At 36.1% G+C, this 16,504-nt stretch overlaps 1 protein-coding gene across 1 annotated transcript in view; it reads right to left on the bottom strand.

Moving 5' to 3' along the window:
• Positions 1-1,506: 1,506 nt before the first annotated feature.
• SULF1 (sulfatase 1) overlaps positions 1,507-16,504 on the bottom strand; it is a 51,454-nt gene continuing 36,456 nt past the window's right edge. Inside the window, exons 12-18 of the mRNA XM_015819393.1 lie at positions 15,306-15,402; positions 14,420-14,514; positions 13,831-13,899; positions 11,650-11,822; positions 10,765-10,907; positions 9,927-10,050; positions 1,507-3,369 (exon numbers count right to left, since the gene is read on the bottom strand). Of these exons, the coding sequence (XP_015674879.1) occupies positions 2,579-3,369; positions 9,927-10,050; positions 10,765-10,907; positions 11,650-11,822; positions 13,831-13,899; positions 14,420-14,514; positions 15,306-15,402 (1,492 nt within the window). The 3' untranslated portion in view covers positions 1,507-2,578. The remainder of the gene's footprint in view (positions 3,370-9,926; positions 10,051-10,764; positions 10,908-11,649; positions 11,823-13,830; positions 13,900-14,419; positions 14,515-15,305; positions 15,403-16,504) is intronic.

Below are 16,504 nucleotides of genomic sequence, written 5' to 3'. Positions count from 1 at the left end.
GAATTAAAATAATTTAATACCTTTATGAAAATTTGACTTGACTGATTTCTATAAAACAGGTACAGAAACTCTTTATTTGAAGAATTATTGCTTCTAGACTTTCCTGAAGCCAGAATTGTTCTATAAAAGTATTCAAAAAATTCTTACATGAACAGTTTGTAAATCTATTGAATATATATATAAAACTCTATCATTCACATCCTTAAATAAATTTGTTCAGTTTGAGACATGTAAATGATACTCATGTTTACAGAATCCACCAAAAGCTTTTCATAAAAATTATTGAAATGCCTTCAAACAATAAGTAAATGTTATATAAACTAATACAAGGAGCACAGAATTGAACATTAATACATAAATATCAAGGCAATTGGGTTTGACAGAGGAAATTGCAAATTTCTATATAAATGGCAAAAGAGCAAGTAGATTAATTTGTATACATTGGTAATATAATACTTGTATTAAATAAATGGAGCTATTTTAAGATGTGCGGATGCTAGTAGAAAATATATGCTGTGTGGAAGGAATGTTAGAAGAAGCAAAAATGGCTGTTTATGAGAATGTGCTTGTACCCAGATTATTTGGAAATAAGAAAAACTAAGAGTAACCAAATGGTAACCCCAAAAGTGCTTTTTCAAAAGGCAACTGGATTTTATTTTTCTTTGAAGAAATTTCGTTTCTCATCCAAGAAGCTGAAGAAGCTTCTTGGATGAGAAGCGAAACATATTCAAGGAAAAACAAAGTCCAGTTGCCTTTTGAAAAAGCACCTTTAGGACAACCATAACCTGGATGACTGAGAAATTCCGTAGACATTAAACCAAATGGTAATTTGAAATTGGGAACTGAGTACTGCAAAAATGTGAGGAAAAAGAATGAAAGAAAAGGTCAAAAACAAATGTACTCTGAATGTGGAATGAATGCCGAAATATGGGTAAACAATCTGGAACAACATTGGAATTTGGCCATATAGGGCAAATTAATGAGAATTAAATTGCAAAAGAGAATTATGAAGGAGGAGTGAATGGGTTGAAAGGAAATAGGAGGCTGAGATCATTACTGGAGTTGAGCTCTTCCAAAAGGGAATGTGAGAATTTTAAAAACCAAAAGTCAGTACGGGATGCCGCATATGGATTTACTGGAAAAATAAAATTGTGAATGGTGTTGGTATATAAACTACACTTACCTATCTTCCTCTATATTAGGATTTTAATTTCATTGGTTTACTATTGCTCCCTTTATGAGCTTTGTATGCTCTTATTGCAAAAGGAAACAGTGTGGTGGGTACGTTTGCGTGTATTTAATCTATTAATAACATGAAATATTTATCTGGTATTTCATGATTGAAACAGACAATTCTATGTCAACCTTATTTCTATAAATGATTTCTAAAATGTCACTTTCTGCAAATCTTGTAACTAAGAAAACTAAGAATCTTTATTCTGAAGGTTTGAAGGTTTTTTTGTGTTTGTTTGTTTGGGTTCCCTCCCAGCTGGGGGGAAAAAACCTCCAAACCCCACATTTTAGGAACAATCTTTACCTTCATACAATTCCAGATGACTGTATCTATTTTCCCCTGTTCAGATACTATATTCTAAAGCACTTTATTAAACCAACATATGCAAACTGATATTTCTGTGGGAAGCATTCTTTTCCTTGATTCTGGAGAACAGTGGAGAAGTGGTTTTGTACATAACATTATTCCTTGCTGTTTTAAAAGGTATACCTACAATCCAGTATTCTGTATGGCTACATACAGATACGACAATGCAATTGTGCTGTCTTAAATTGTGTTTAAAAAAGGGTATGTGTTGCACATCTGCAAGTGTGCCAAGATGCAATATAATATATAGCATATTTATATATAGAACCTTTCTTTGGACTGGATTTTATTCTAAAATGACTAGAACAGCTGTGAATACATTAAGACCTTTTGCAAAGTAGAAATCGAATTTTCCTGAAAAAATAAAAATCTTAATTACAATTTAGTTCCTATTTATTGGAAAATTAACTCACTTTAACTTTCTGTTAAGTTTCCTGTTTGTTATATCTAAGAAAAAACGTTTCTATGAATCAATTTGAACATAACGGTTTTAAATCAAACGTGAAAATCTGCTCAATATACCAGTAATTGCTTTTTACAATCCATGTACATAATGCATTCTCTATCAATTTCTTTTATTGTTTTGCAAATTACATTGTATTAGCAAAACTAAGAACATGTAGACGAGTCAGATTAATAAAGACTATGGCACAAAGATTACAAAAGGGCATGTAAGTTTACTTTGACAATATGAAATTTCAATGGTTCAAATTAATAAAAAATACTCAAAACATTGGATAAGAATATTTGTTATGAGAACAAAAAAATGAGCTCATTTCCTTTGAAGGTGCATTCACACTACTTTAAAAAATAGAGCTCTGCTAAAAAAGCACAATGGTGCCTTTTTAATTCTCGGATTCTAGTAGCTGCAGTCACATTGACAAGAATTTGTATATAAAATACACACTATGGAATTTTGCTATAAAACGGTTGTTCCATTTGCTACCTAATTAATAGTGTCTGACTTGCTAACACAGGCTAATTTGAGGGGAGTGGATTTGAAGCACTGCCTTCTTCATTCAGAAACTCTGAAGATTTCTGAAAACTTTCCCTTTTTCTCAACATTTCAGTTTTATGTTTCAGAACAAATGTGTTTAAAGCCCAGCTGATTATTTTTGCAGCGGAGTTCATGGGCAGGTAGACTTGCTCTTCAAAAATACCCTGTGCAAAATCTTTGTCTGTCATAGAGGCTTTCTGAATAATGTTAATTGGTTGCAAGATGAAGCTGTGTCTGGACTCCAGTTCTGTCAAATCGTTCCCACTAAAATCCATTTCTGAATTAACTGGCTCTTCAATCTTTAGCCATGTTTTGGCTTGGTGACCGTTTGTACTCCTTTTTGCAGGAATATCATTGCTTAGTTCAAGTCTGCCATCCTTGCTTGACACTACTGTGCTCAAGGTCAGGTCTCCATAATATGTTGGGATGATAGGTTGAGCCTCTAGGGTTGTGAACCCACTCGAAGCTTCATCTGTTTCAGCAGAGCTCATTCCCAGCAAGGAAAATGATGTGGATGATTCATCCAAGTTTTCACTGTTATTAACAGTGGGAGTCTCTGCTCTTTGATTTTGCTTAGAGTAACTGTTCAGCAGTGCAAAGATTCTATCTACATCCTTCAAGTAATTTCTCCAGTCATCAGAATTAATGCTGTAATTGTGTCTGGCTTCATATAAACTTTCATTCACACTGTACAAATCTTCCAGTCCTTGCCAGTTGATACTTTCTGTAAAATTTGGGAGCTTAGCCTTCCCATCCATGCCATAAGTGCCCTCTGTCAAAAAGAAAAAAAAAGGAAACAGTAACATCTTGTAATATTGGATATCAGTCATGTGTAGCTTAGCTCAGATCTGATTCAAATGGCTTTGGTTCAAATCATAATTTAATTTGGAAAGTCAAATCAGTTCCATTTGGCGCTTCAATCTGATTTCCCAAATTCATTCAAGAGTATCTAGTTTGATTGCTGATTCAAAGTGATTCATAGACCTAACTGAAAAAACCAATGATTTGAATTAAATATCAATCTAATCTTTGCAGTCATATTTAATAATTGCCATCTTAATTGAGTAGCACAACATAGAAAATTCTTTACATGCTATAATCTCTTTTTCAGAATTTTACCATATTGGTTGCAATGAGAAAATACTATCTCTTAATTTTAGGCGGGGATATGTAATCAATATTTTACACGAGCTCAAGTGAGACATGAGTGGGTTAATACCAGGCAGCAGCATTCTCTTGCATTTTTTCATAGCAGGTCTCATTCAATATGATGAAAGTGAATTTAGCAATTCTTCCCAAAAAAAGAAAAGCATTACAGAAACATTCACATGGATTTCTTACTGTAATAGTGATTGATATTTAGTTGTGAGATAGCCAAAGCATTTGTATGAATAGTCTTTAATTATACACATATATTCATTATTTCTCCGTGACTTAATTAAATCCTAGAGGATCATAAGGAAACTCCCTTTTGTTGGAGAGTACTTCTAATTTGATGTTAACCAAATCTTTGCAGAGCATAGGGTTTATAATAATATGCTCAAATATAGTATAATAGTTATACCTTTCAGCAAAGCACACTGGTTTATAACAAAAAACAATAGCAGTAAATAAGCAATAAATCAATAAATTGGTGAATGTGCTGAACAATGTTTTTTCCCCGCAGCACTTCCTGAAATTGGGGCACCACAAAGAAGTTCTGTCGGGAGAATCTTCTGAGATGAGTTTAATCTGGTTGGTGGTCCTGCAGATACCTAGGGACCGAGAGAATTTCTCTTTTCCTTGGAAATGTGGATATATCAAGACAAAGCAAGACTCGGCTTAACTTTTTTAGCTTAAACAGAAACATTAAAAAAATTAAATGCTGTAGAAGAATCACTTTAAGGGTAAGTGCTGTTGTACACTTCTACAGCATGTAAATTCTTTTACCTTTACATTGCAGATAAGAGTTAAGCTAATTCTTGCTTGTCTTCATAATATTTCTCAGCTATAGTAACCTAATTTGTGTTAAACCTGTCCAACCTCTCTGTACAAAACTATAATGACTGTCAATAATGGGACCTATATTAGAATATATATGGAGGAAAATAGGTCAAGACAGAAACATAACAGACATTTTTCTACCAAAAGCACACATTTGAAAATTTCAGAAAAGTTCTCATGCAAGGGATAATAATTGATACCAAGAGTTGTTTTATCTCTGTGTTATTCATAATTTATATAAAAAGAAATACTTCTGTGGGGGCAATAAGACGCTTCAAGATCTATCCATGTTGCCCAGTTGCCTTTGTTTTCCATAAGTTTTCATCTCCAGCCAGGAATTGGGAGGGGTAAAGAGTACATTTGTTTTATAGATTTTTTTAAAAGAATGTAACAACAAATGGCATTTAACACATAAATATCCTTATAGGCAATAGCAACATTACCAATCTCACTGGACTCCTAAGGGTGCTCATGGAAATAACATCACTAGAGACTGATGAGGACTTAATAGACACTAATTGCCAATATGGATGCACATATGGACTATACAGCAAGAGTAAAGTCAGCAAGGAAGGCCTTACCATGCTTCAAGAATCTCAAAACCTGTGTACAAATGCCTTTCCTATCAAAAACGAAGCAAATCTTGTACAGTGAAGACTCAGCATGCCCCAATATTTGGGGAATTGGAAAGAGAAGCAGAAATGGTGTGGAATTAAATCAGTAATCTTAATCTTTGCTACTGAACATATGCTACAGTACAGTATGCAGTGCCTAAAAAGAAGCAACAGAAGAGGCTGTTACACTGAAAACCTGGATTTCCATAGATGTCTGACTGATTAGTGATCAAAATACTCAGCCTGATAATGACCTTAAGATTTTATATTCTTAATAAATATAGAGAAGAAAGTTTTTGGATAGAATGGCAGAGGCTTGTGTGCATAAAAAAGTGTTGCCCTGCTATAATCAGTCCTCAGCAATATGAGATAGTTCCAAATGGCTTTGGTATTAGTGATATCAATTACACAGCAAATTTTTACAGAGAGAGTGCAAGTCAGAAGATGAACCTTAGAAGTTACTCCAGGAAAGGACTTGGTACTAGAAAAAACATTAGAAAGAATTCAAAATGAATTAAATTTAAAAAATAAAAAGTGAAAAAAGTCAAAATGGTATAGGACAGTGATGGCGAACCTTTTAGAGACCAAGTGCCCAAACCCCGCCCCCCACCCCCATCCGCGCTCCACCCTGCCTGCTGGGCCATCCACCACCTCCACGGCCCGCCACAGATCACAGCAGCGCCATGGTGACCACACCCTCTGCCCATGCCCCGCAGCATCATCTGCGCGCGATGGGGCACAAGGGTGGAATCTTGTCCCCGCTGCCTGGCTACCATGTCCTTGGAGCTGCTTCGCATGGGCCGCACCTGGGGGTGACTCTCCAGGGGGCTGCTGGTGAGGAGGGGGGCGTGGGAGGAGGAGGGGCTGGGGCAACGGTGCATGTGCCCACAGAGAGGGCTCCGAGTGCCACCTCTGGCACGTGTGCCTTAGGTTCGCCACCACTGGTATAGGACAATATGGTAAACCTCAGACAGAGTAATATTTCCAAACTCAGTATCTTCCAGATGGATCAAGAATTCCATGTCTAAGCCAAGGGATTCTGCGGTTGTAAGAGCTGTACATAGTGGAATAATTTGGTGTAACATAGTTTGGTGTATCAACATTGTGGACTCTTTCTGAATATAGGTATTCCCCAGGTGATGATAGCAATTGACACCAGGAACTCCATCACTAAGTGACATGGTTATAGAGCATGAAATCATGTGGCTGCATCAGTTAACAATGGCAAGGTTGCCATTGTTAAACAAAGATTACATAAATCATTAATCAAGGACATCACATGCTCATGACTTTGGATTCTTTGCTGGTGTCCTTGTTGATTTTGTTTGTGGGAAGCTGGCAGAGAATGTCAGGAATAGCAACTAGGTGACCATGGGTATGTTGCAATGGCTGGAACTCTGAAGCTCCATCCTAAGTGCCCCTCATTCAGCACCATCATAGAGCTGAATGGTCACTGAACCTGTAGAGAATACTGAAAAGAGGAGCACACTTGTGCATATGTATGCTTATAGGTGTGCCTGTTCATAGAGATTCTAGAAGGCATATCCAAAAAAGAAAAAAATGTACATTAATTGAATAACAAATAATTACAATTAATCACTTATAAGCCAAGGTGCACCATTTGCAAACTTAAATGATGCCCATCGGCATATATCAATCATTTTCTCACAAATACGTCTTTCACATAGAGGAGCACACATGCTCCTTCTTCCAAAAGAAACCTCAACAAAGAAAAGGGAATGGAGATAGGATGACTAGAAAGTGTAACTGCACGTGGAAAGGGAAGGAAAGAGACAAGGGGAGACAAACTATGTAGAAAGGGAAAGAGATAACTGAGGGCAGAGGGCAGAAAAGCTTTGTTTCTGTGTTGTAAACAGGTTGAATTCACCAGGCGAACAGCCCTCTCAAGCCCCAATTAATCTTCAGTGCTAATTCTAGAACATTTACATGGCTTAATGCTAATTCCTTTGTTTTCAACAACATTTCCTGTCTTATCAGGGAATACAAGACAATTCCAACATTTCTATCATTCACTTCCCAGTTCATGACTAGTTGACCAAGAAGCTGACTTGTTTTTTATTTTAAATGATAATAGACACTTTGGTGAATAAACAGTTGCTTATTTTAGTTACTTATTGATTAAAATTGTGCCTTAGTTTGATCTGAATACAAATTGAGGACTAACACTGGCCTGCAACCACCTCTGGCTTAGCCTGAGGCAATCTAATGTGTGGTGAAGGTAGTCAATTGCTATCAATTGAGCTGTCAATTGGAAGTGTGTAAAGACTGCTAATTGTTGCCACCAAGTACTAAGCAGAGGTAACTTGAAGCAGTTTGACAGAGTAACAATCCTTGAGAAACTAAGCAGAAGGAAGCTTGTAAATCCCAAAAGTGCACAATGTAAATAATTATTTTCTATTTGATTCTAAATATGAAACAAAGCCCAACCTCTTACTGAAGTTCGGCAAAACAATCTAATAATCCTAAGAGTTACCCTTCTTTTAAAATGCATTTAATAATTATTATCTCACAGAATTCCATATCATCTGGGTGCTGACCCAGTCCACATTGGCTTAATTTCAACAGTTTTATAACATCAAATTTACTGGTGTAGAAATACATAACACTTTTTGGCATTTTATTTGGGAAATGTGCATAAGTGTATTATGGACCAGATACCCATCTTGAAAGCTGACATCAGTTTTGTAAAAAATCAAGTTCTATAGAGAAAAAGTGAACAAGTATCCAATATAAACTCAAATATATGAACATCTATACTATAAGTGCAATTGAATTTGTTTTGGTGTGCAAAGGTATACATATTTAAGCACCCTCTTTTGGACATCATGACCTACAGTACATAAAACAGTACAAGAATGTATTCTTCATTCCAGGTTCCCTAAATTCATGGAGATGTCTGATGCCCCACAAAGAGTGATATGTAGATGTTCTAGATGGAAAGACAGGTGGGTGTGGATTGGTGAATAAATGGCTGAGCATTCTTTCTGCACTATACCTTCTCTCTCTTCCTCTGCTTAAGTATGAGGATGAGAGTGAATTTCCTAAGGTGGAGTAAAATAAAATGAAATTTTGATGTAAATATATTAAATGTAATGTGAAAATGTAAACACAGTGGCTTGATGGAACAGCATTAGCGCTTGCATGCAGCAAAAGCTATGTGATGCGCAGCAGGCATAGTAGAGGCATTAGTTGAAATGGACCAGGTCATGCAATTATTTGGAAAGAAGCTGCTGAGGAGAATAATAAAGTGTGGATACCTGTGTGGATCATAGCTTCCTCCATCTTTATTTCCTGATATAGGAAAATACAAGAGTAACTTTTGTTAGTGTTTAGATTTGGTAAAATCATTCACATGTAGCTTTCCATGCACAGCATCTAATTCCTAATCATAATTTTATGGGGTTATAATCAAGTAAAGAAGCAGTTCAACAAAGATACCTGAATAAGGTATGTTCTGAAATAACTAAAACAGGACAAAAAGATGATTAAGTTACAAGAAAAGGGAAATGTTTATTGGTAAAATAAATGAAACCATAAAAAATGGGAGATAAATCTCCAAGGAACAAACCCATGATTTCTAATTATATTACAGATGATGATAAAAGAATGGCCATCTTGCCCTTTGGGGAGGAAGTGAGAGCTGACTCAGCTGTGCACATCTGTAATAGGAGTTGATGATGTTGTGCAAGGCTGATGCCAATTCAAATTCCTTTCTCCTATTGGCAAGTTTGGGTTGCTATTGCTTTAAGATGTGTAAAAAGAGGCAAGTTTCAGGCTCTGTCCATCTCCCGTAGATTGCCTATTCACCAGAAAGCTCTAAAACCAGCTAAACCAATGCTGGCTGTGGAATTCTGGGAGTTGAAGTCCACATGCCTTAAAATTGTCAAGGTTGAGAAACACTGAGCTAAAGAGACAATGACAATTCAGAGAATATGCAGCATCAAACTAACATTAAGGAACACATATTAAGATCTCATAATCTAACCATCTTAAGACTTGCTTATTTGTAAGATAAAAACAGATGACCTGTGTAGTCATTTATTTTCATTTTACCATACTCTTATTTCAATTTCCCAGTGGATTTTTGGGAGAAAATAACCTAGCCTAATTCATTGATAATGGGTAATTATTGTATAAGGTAGGAGTGATTTCTTAATCTATCCTAGCTTTTTTCACTTGCATTGACAAAAAATGCCAGTCTGTTATAATTAGGTAGAACAAATCTATGGGTAAATAAGGAAATTGCAGGTTTTTCTACTCCTTAGATAAGAGCTGTCAAACGGGCCGGATGCCTCAAGCCGAAACCGTGCCCACCCCATTGCCGGCAATGGAAAAAAAGGCATGATACATCACAACACGTCACGTGACATTGTGAGTTTGACACCCCTGCTTTAGATGATTGAGCCAATCACTGTCTCTCAGTCCAACCCACCTCACAGCGTAGTTGTGGGGAAAATAGGAGAAAGAAATATTAGATATGTTTGTCATCTTGGGTTATTTATAAAAACAATAAAGGTGGGATACAAATAAATAAAAATAAAAATAATTATTTCAATGTTATGTATCATTTATATGTTCAGTGAAATGCATTATTTTCTTGAGCTTGTAAGTCCTTACCTAAAAGTCCTTGTCAGGAACCACGGAGCTGCTCCTTGGAATTATTAGGGGAAACAAAACACAACGTTCCAGTTTTTAAACCATGGGTTGTTACCTGTGTCAAGTCCCTTAGGTCTTGGATTGCACTGCTTATAACCTTGACAACTTCGTAACTCCATTAGCTGAAGGTGTAGCTGGTTCAAAATGCCTCTTTCTACCGTATGTACTGAATTTGTCAGCTGAGCATGGAAATAAATAAATAAATGCTTGCATCTGCAAAAGATGTGAACTTTAAATGATTATGCCTATGCACATGGACTTTCAACAAGTTGTAACTACTTCTCACATTTCTTTGGAACACATATGCAAGGATCCAGAAATATTTTTTGATTTACAACTGTGGTGCAATCTACCTCTGATGATGATAAGTTGTGATGATTGTAAATCAGGTCACCCACATGGCCAATCTGATCTTTTTTGCAGTGGTCGTTACATGAATCAAGGGGCTGTATTTGCCAAAAAGTGGAAGTAAATGCCAGTTTTTGGCAAAATCATCATAAAAGCCAGTTATGTAACCACAGGAGCAAAAAGCTGTAAATGTAGCATACTCAATATGTGACCGTGTGTGTGTGTGTCAGCTCTCATAACTTTGGAACTGGGTTATATCCAGGGAGGTCTGCCATAACTTTGAACAGTCATTAAGCAACTGGTTGTAAGGCAAGCACTACTTGTAATACTTTCTCAGTGCCACATATATCATGTAGTAAGAGAGCTGCAAAGTATACATGACTGTATGCTTGGATCAAAACTTGGATGTGAAGGTGTTTGGGGAGACCAGCTTACATTATTCGGAGTTTCATCAAGACATAAAATGAGATATAATTGGAATGTATTAATAGTGGCTTACACTAAGGTAGTTTCCGACAACTGTATCATTTTTAACATATATTTACCTGATACGGATCAGAATTCATATCAAAATACTCCAAAAATCCTGTAGCAAATTCACAGAAGAGGAAGTTGTGTGTTTCATTTACTGTTCGCAAACACCAGTAAGTGTTGTTGTTGGAGCTTGTACAAGCACAAAATGATCCCACTGTTATAGGGGGGAAAATAAATTTAAACATACATGTATTCACTTCACTTGAGCAAGGGGAATCCATTGATAGTTCCATAAGCATATCACATGCTTCATGCAATGTTACTGCGTATTAGTGGACAATGCTTGTACAAAGTACACATATAGCTTTTACAAGTGCACAAAAACATTTCTGCAACCCATCTTGTAATGTTAGAAAAACAATCTCCTGATGATAAGAGCAGTTTGGAATTCGAATTAGCTACCAGGAGAACTTTCTCTCCTGGGTGTTCTTCAAAGCAGAGCCTAGACAGTCCACCACTGGATGAGTTCAAGCTTTGGATGTCTTGAACTGAGCAATGGATTGGCCCTGTTTGACTATGAGACCTCATCCAAATACATCACTAAGTAGATAATGGATACTGCTAGGTTTCCTAGCACTGTCACATATGTTGCTGTCCCTTTTGCCCACCACCACCTATTTAATCAAGCAAATCTTTATACTCCTATTGGGTCACACAAGATCTCTGGGTTTCATTTACTTTGAAACTGTTTTCACTCAGAAATCTGTAAATTAAATCTAGTCAGTTCAGCTCTAAATGCAATTCTAGTTTGAATTAACATACCCATTTTTAATGAGCTTATTGTCTTTTCCTCTCCTCTCCATATGTGATCCAGAACAAATATGCCCTCCAACTCCCTAAGAGATCACATCAATTCTTATTCCCATGTGCATGCATCTACTGGAAGTGGTTCTCACAGTTCCAGAATGGTGCAGTCTGCCAGTGGTTGTTGTCATGAGTAAAGCAAGTGAGTCCAGGAAGGCTGCATTCGTCTCCTTTCTTCTGGCGCTTTTTCCCTTTCCTTTCTTTTTTTCTCCTCCGATTCTCTTTGAAGAGCTGAAGTTTACCATCCACCTCTTGAGCAGCTTCCCTAATCACTCAAAAATATTTAATAGATGTTAAACAATAGCGTACTTTAATAATCGAGGTTACAATAAACTAAGTTCTATGCACATGTACATTTTTCACAAATGAACTGACAATTGCAATTTGGCTTATAGCCTAGAAACATTATACAGTATTATTTTCCCTGGTTCTGGAAGAGCATCATCAGTGACATTGGCTAAGCTCACTAGTGCTCATGGGAACTACGGTATTATGTAAAATATGCGGATTGCACCAGGTTTTGAGAAATTAATCTGCTTTATCAAACCTCTATGATTTTAGTTTTGCTTTTGTTATTTTTTTTCCCAGAAAAGAAGAACTGGCTTGCTTCACAGTGGAACACAGACATTGCTTCTTAGCTACATTATCTCTGTCATTAAGAATATAAAGACATAAAATCATATTCAGAAATCTGTATGTTTTAAGTATACATATAAACTTAACATAAACTATGCTTCCTGCTGTTATTTATAGCCTGCTTTGTCAATGCTGGAATGTGGTTACTTCTGTTTATTTTCCTATAATAATTACTTAATTAATAACTTAATATGCATTTTTCACAATGGCATTATGCTTTAGAATGGCCCTCCCTAAAATTTAGGCTGATCAACTTGATAACTTCCTTTTAGAAGCTGGTGAACCCTGAAATCTTACAGATGATGATTGGGATATGTTACTTTGCCATATAATCACCATCAGTCAATTGCAGCTTTACTTGGAACAGCTTGCATCTTGCAATAATACCCTTAATACCATAAAAAAACATCTGCCTCTCAGGTCTTTGGGAAGAATTTGATAAAAATGCTAAATTCCAGTCTAAACATCTGCTCATTGCAATCAACCATAAAAATAAAATCCATTGAATTTAGATATATGAAAAATACAAAGGAGACACATTAAAACCTAAGCAGCTCAAACACTAATGGAATAGTGGAATACAAGCAGATAATCACTTTCTTAAAAGAAAGAACACATAAACTAGACCCTGTAAAACATAATTTGTAATTATTTAAAAGGAAGTGGACAGGTTATTTGAAGCTGTAAGTGTGGCCATCTGTGTTTTGAATCTATATCTATCTCTCTTGGCTGGTCAAGGCTTCCTGGGAGATGACTTGCAGTAGTGGTGAATGAGATGGGGTGGTTCTGCAGGCTCTGAAGGATACAGTGGTCTAACCTCTCCTCAATAAACTATGACTAGATCCTATGAAACAGACAATTTCATCCAGTCTCCAATCTTTCCTTTTTTAGAAGGAGGTTGTATTTCAGCAAAGGGCTCTGGAAAAAAAGAATTAAGCTAGAGCTCTTTTGCTTGGTTCAGCTTGATATCTAACCCTTTTTAATGAAGCTATTTGGGGGAGGAGGGTCTTCCTTCTGACCCTCTTTGACCACTTAGTGACCTTGAATACCATCAAATATGTTATTGTTCTGGACTGGCTTAGGGAGAATGGGAGGCACAATATAATGGTGGTTTTTCCTCCAGGAGTGGTTCCAGTTGTTTTGCTGGGGGGACCAGATCTACATGATAGGGTGGCTTAGGGATAGATAGGGATAGAATCAAGATCACGTGAAGTATTAATACCACTTTACAATGACTTGGTAAGGCCACACTTGGAATACTGCATCCAGTTTTGGTCACCATGATGTAAAAAAGATGTTGAGACTCTAGAAAGAGTACAGAGAAGAGCAACAAAGATGATTAGGGGACTGGAGGCTAAAGCATATAAGGAAAGACTGCTGGAATTGGGTATGTCTATTTTAATGAAGAGAAGGACGAGGGGGGACATGATAGCAGTGTTCCAATATCTCAGGGGCTGCCACAAAGAAGAGGGAGTCAAGCTATTTTCCAAGGCATCTGAAGGCAGGACAAGAAGCAACGGATGGAAACTAATCAAGGAGAGAAGCAACCTAGAACTAAGGAGAAACTTCCTGACAGTTAGAACAATTAACCAGTGGAACAACCTGCCTCCAGAAGTGGTGAAATTAACAAGACTCACTTGAATGGATGTAGGTGACTTGTCTTAAGCTTTTCTTGAACTTTTGCCTCCTTTTCTTTGTGATAATAGCTATAAAGAAAGATTATAACATAAAAAGCTTTCTGTAAAATGCCCATTTAAAGCAAAAACATGTCTAATATTTTAAAATCTGTTAATGAGCAGCACTGATTCTATATACAGTGAGGCTCTTTTAAAGAAGCATGGATCTGGGGTAAAAATTTCTTAGATTTCAGAAGCATTTACTTTGACTAGAAAGCTGTGTAGTAATTACTTTTTTATATTAACAATATAAAAAACATGGACTATAGCAATATGGTCCTAAGTTTTGTTCTAAAAATGCTTCTAGGATTACTTACTTCAAAAATCTTCCTGAAATTTAACTATATAAGTAGAACTCCATAAAATAATGAAATTATGAAACAAAATCCAATAAAAGAATACTTTGTCTGACAACACTGTATGACTTCTTTTTGTACATGCTGTCATATTTAGTTACAAAATCAACTTGAGAACAATTAATCTTGCTCCCATGTACATTGGTTTCCAAACTAGTTCATAATATGTAAGTTTTTGAGAAAGTTTTATATACCTCTTTTTGCTACAGTCACATTCATCTGGTTTTCGTCTTTTAAGATGTCCTCTTACTTCTCTTAAATTTTTAATTTTATCCTGGAGAGCTTCAATCTGTAAAAAGAATGACTGGTTTAATAGCAATATTATATACCCAATACTTATATTGTTCATGATAAATCTTCTCATTAAACTGTTTCATATCATTGCTAAATGCATATGAAAATTATTACTGTTCTTTAAACATTCATATGTTACAGCACATCTTGTAGATTGTTGTACATATACACACACCACTGCAAGAACAAGTTCAGACATGGTGAAATGCCACTAAGCAATTATTTTCAAAAGACCGTAAAGTGTTTAGAATGTTCTTTAGTGTGATGTGATTACCACAAGGTATTGACTACTTTTCAGTCTATTTGTTTAGATTCTGTAGTTTTTCCATGCTCCATTTCTTATATTAGTTATTTGAAGTGAACAGAGTTGTTGTTACACAATCCCAATGTGTTTAAAAGTTTCATGTGGGGGAAGACTGCTTTAGGGAATCAAGCCATTGATTCCCATTGTCTGAAGCTGTCTTGTTTGTATCATTAGGATAGGACTACATAGTTTGTCCAAATTAGTATTTTATAAGAAATCACAATGAATGAAAGTGGGGATCTTCAATACAAGAAGAGATACTGGAAGAGAGAGAACCACAGATAAGTCTCATTCTCATTCATATAACATTGAACAATAGTTTACCATTATCTCCAAGAACATATATTGTGCATATCAATATGCAGTAATTTGCACCCAATCCCAATATCATTCCAAATGTTCATTTAATATATATTTTATGATAAATTATTCTGTCTCAAAATACCAGTTCTAATTCTAAATTAAGAAAAAGACCTTCCAACCTCCTTGTCAATGTAGGCTTTGTGATCTTTCCAAGCTCTGGATGAATGATATAGCTCCCTTTCACAATGAATAGAGTCATTTGAAAGAATAAAACATCTGTAAAGAAAGAATGAAGAGAAAAAATAATAAAGTGTGATATAGTTGATAAACCTTGCCCAATCTAAATTCTAGGAATCAACACAGCAATAAAAAAGCGAACAGTAACTATTATTATTGGATTTATAATATCCATATCAGTTAACTGTGGTAAGTGCTTTGTCTAAAAATTTCTATACAGAAAGCAATACCAATGTTTTAGGACAGGGTATCTAAACATTAAATCTGAGCTTATGAACATTGAAGAACACATTCATTTAAAAAAAAAAAGGTATTTGCTTTCAAATATATCTACCTCATTTCCCAGGACTTAAATGATACAAAACTATCCCTAGAATTGTTATTTTTCTCCTACCTTCATCAAATATTTCTCCTACCTTTAAAAGTTCTCTATAATATTGTTTTCTTTATTATGCAAACTAGTCCTATCTCAAGTGTACTATTCTTGTCCTGTTGCTTCCCAGGTATCCTGCATTAAGCATAAAATGCATTTGCCCAAATTTGAATAAAATCCATGCAATCATAAACCTGTTTCAGACCTTCCTGCTCAGTGAGGGAAGTTGAGAAAAGAGGGAATGGCCACACAGGGAAATTGGCAGAAGGGCTTATGTGCTACTCTAGTTTTGATGTTTCAAATCTTCTGTAGTTCTTCTAGATAAATCAAAGCCTCTTTGGCTTTACCATTTGATATTCATCCTCAAATGGAAAACAGACATTCTTTTTGCTCAGAATGTATCTCCTAGGATCTTCTCTTTTCTATCCCTGAAATCCACCCTGGGGCCAGTGATGGGATTCAGCCAGTTCTGCCACTTTGGCAGAACTGGTAGCTAATATTTTTTTTTGCCCAGACCCTGAATGGACTTCTGGAAGCAGCATCCACACAGAGAACCGATTGTTCACATATTTGCCCCCACCCTCTGGAATGAACTACCCCCCGAGATCCGGATGATTCCGGATCTCCTTACTTTCCGCCGCGCCCTCAAGACATGGTTTTTCCAGCAAGCGGGCCTGACCTAGGGAGGATTTTAGGTAGGGATAATTTTAAAAGTATTTTAATCGGAAACACAGCTGGTAATATTTGGTTTTAATTCGGCTTTTATCG

Source organism: Protobothrops mucrosquamatus, unplaced genomic scaffold, assembly GCF_001527695.2.
Source record: "Protobothrops mucrosquamatus isolate PMUCROS unplaced genomic scaffold, P.Mucros_1.0 scaffold912, whole genome shotgun sequence".
Classification (NCBI taxonomy): domain Eukaryota; kingdom Metazoa; phylum Chordata; class Lepidosauria; order Squamata; family Viperidae; genus Protobothrops; species Protobothrops mucrosquamatus.
Note: the sequence above shows the minus strand (reverse complement) of the source record. Positions and strands in the feature narration are given on the sequence as shown.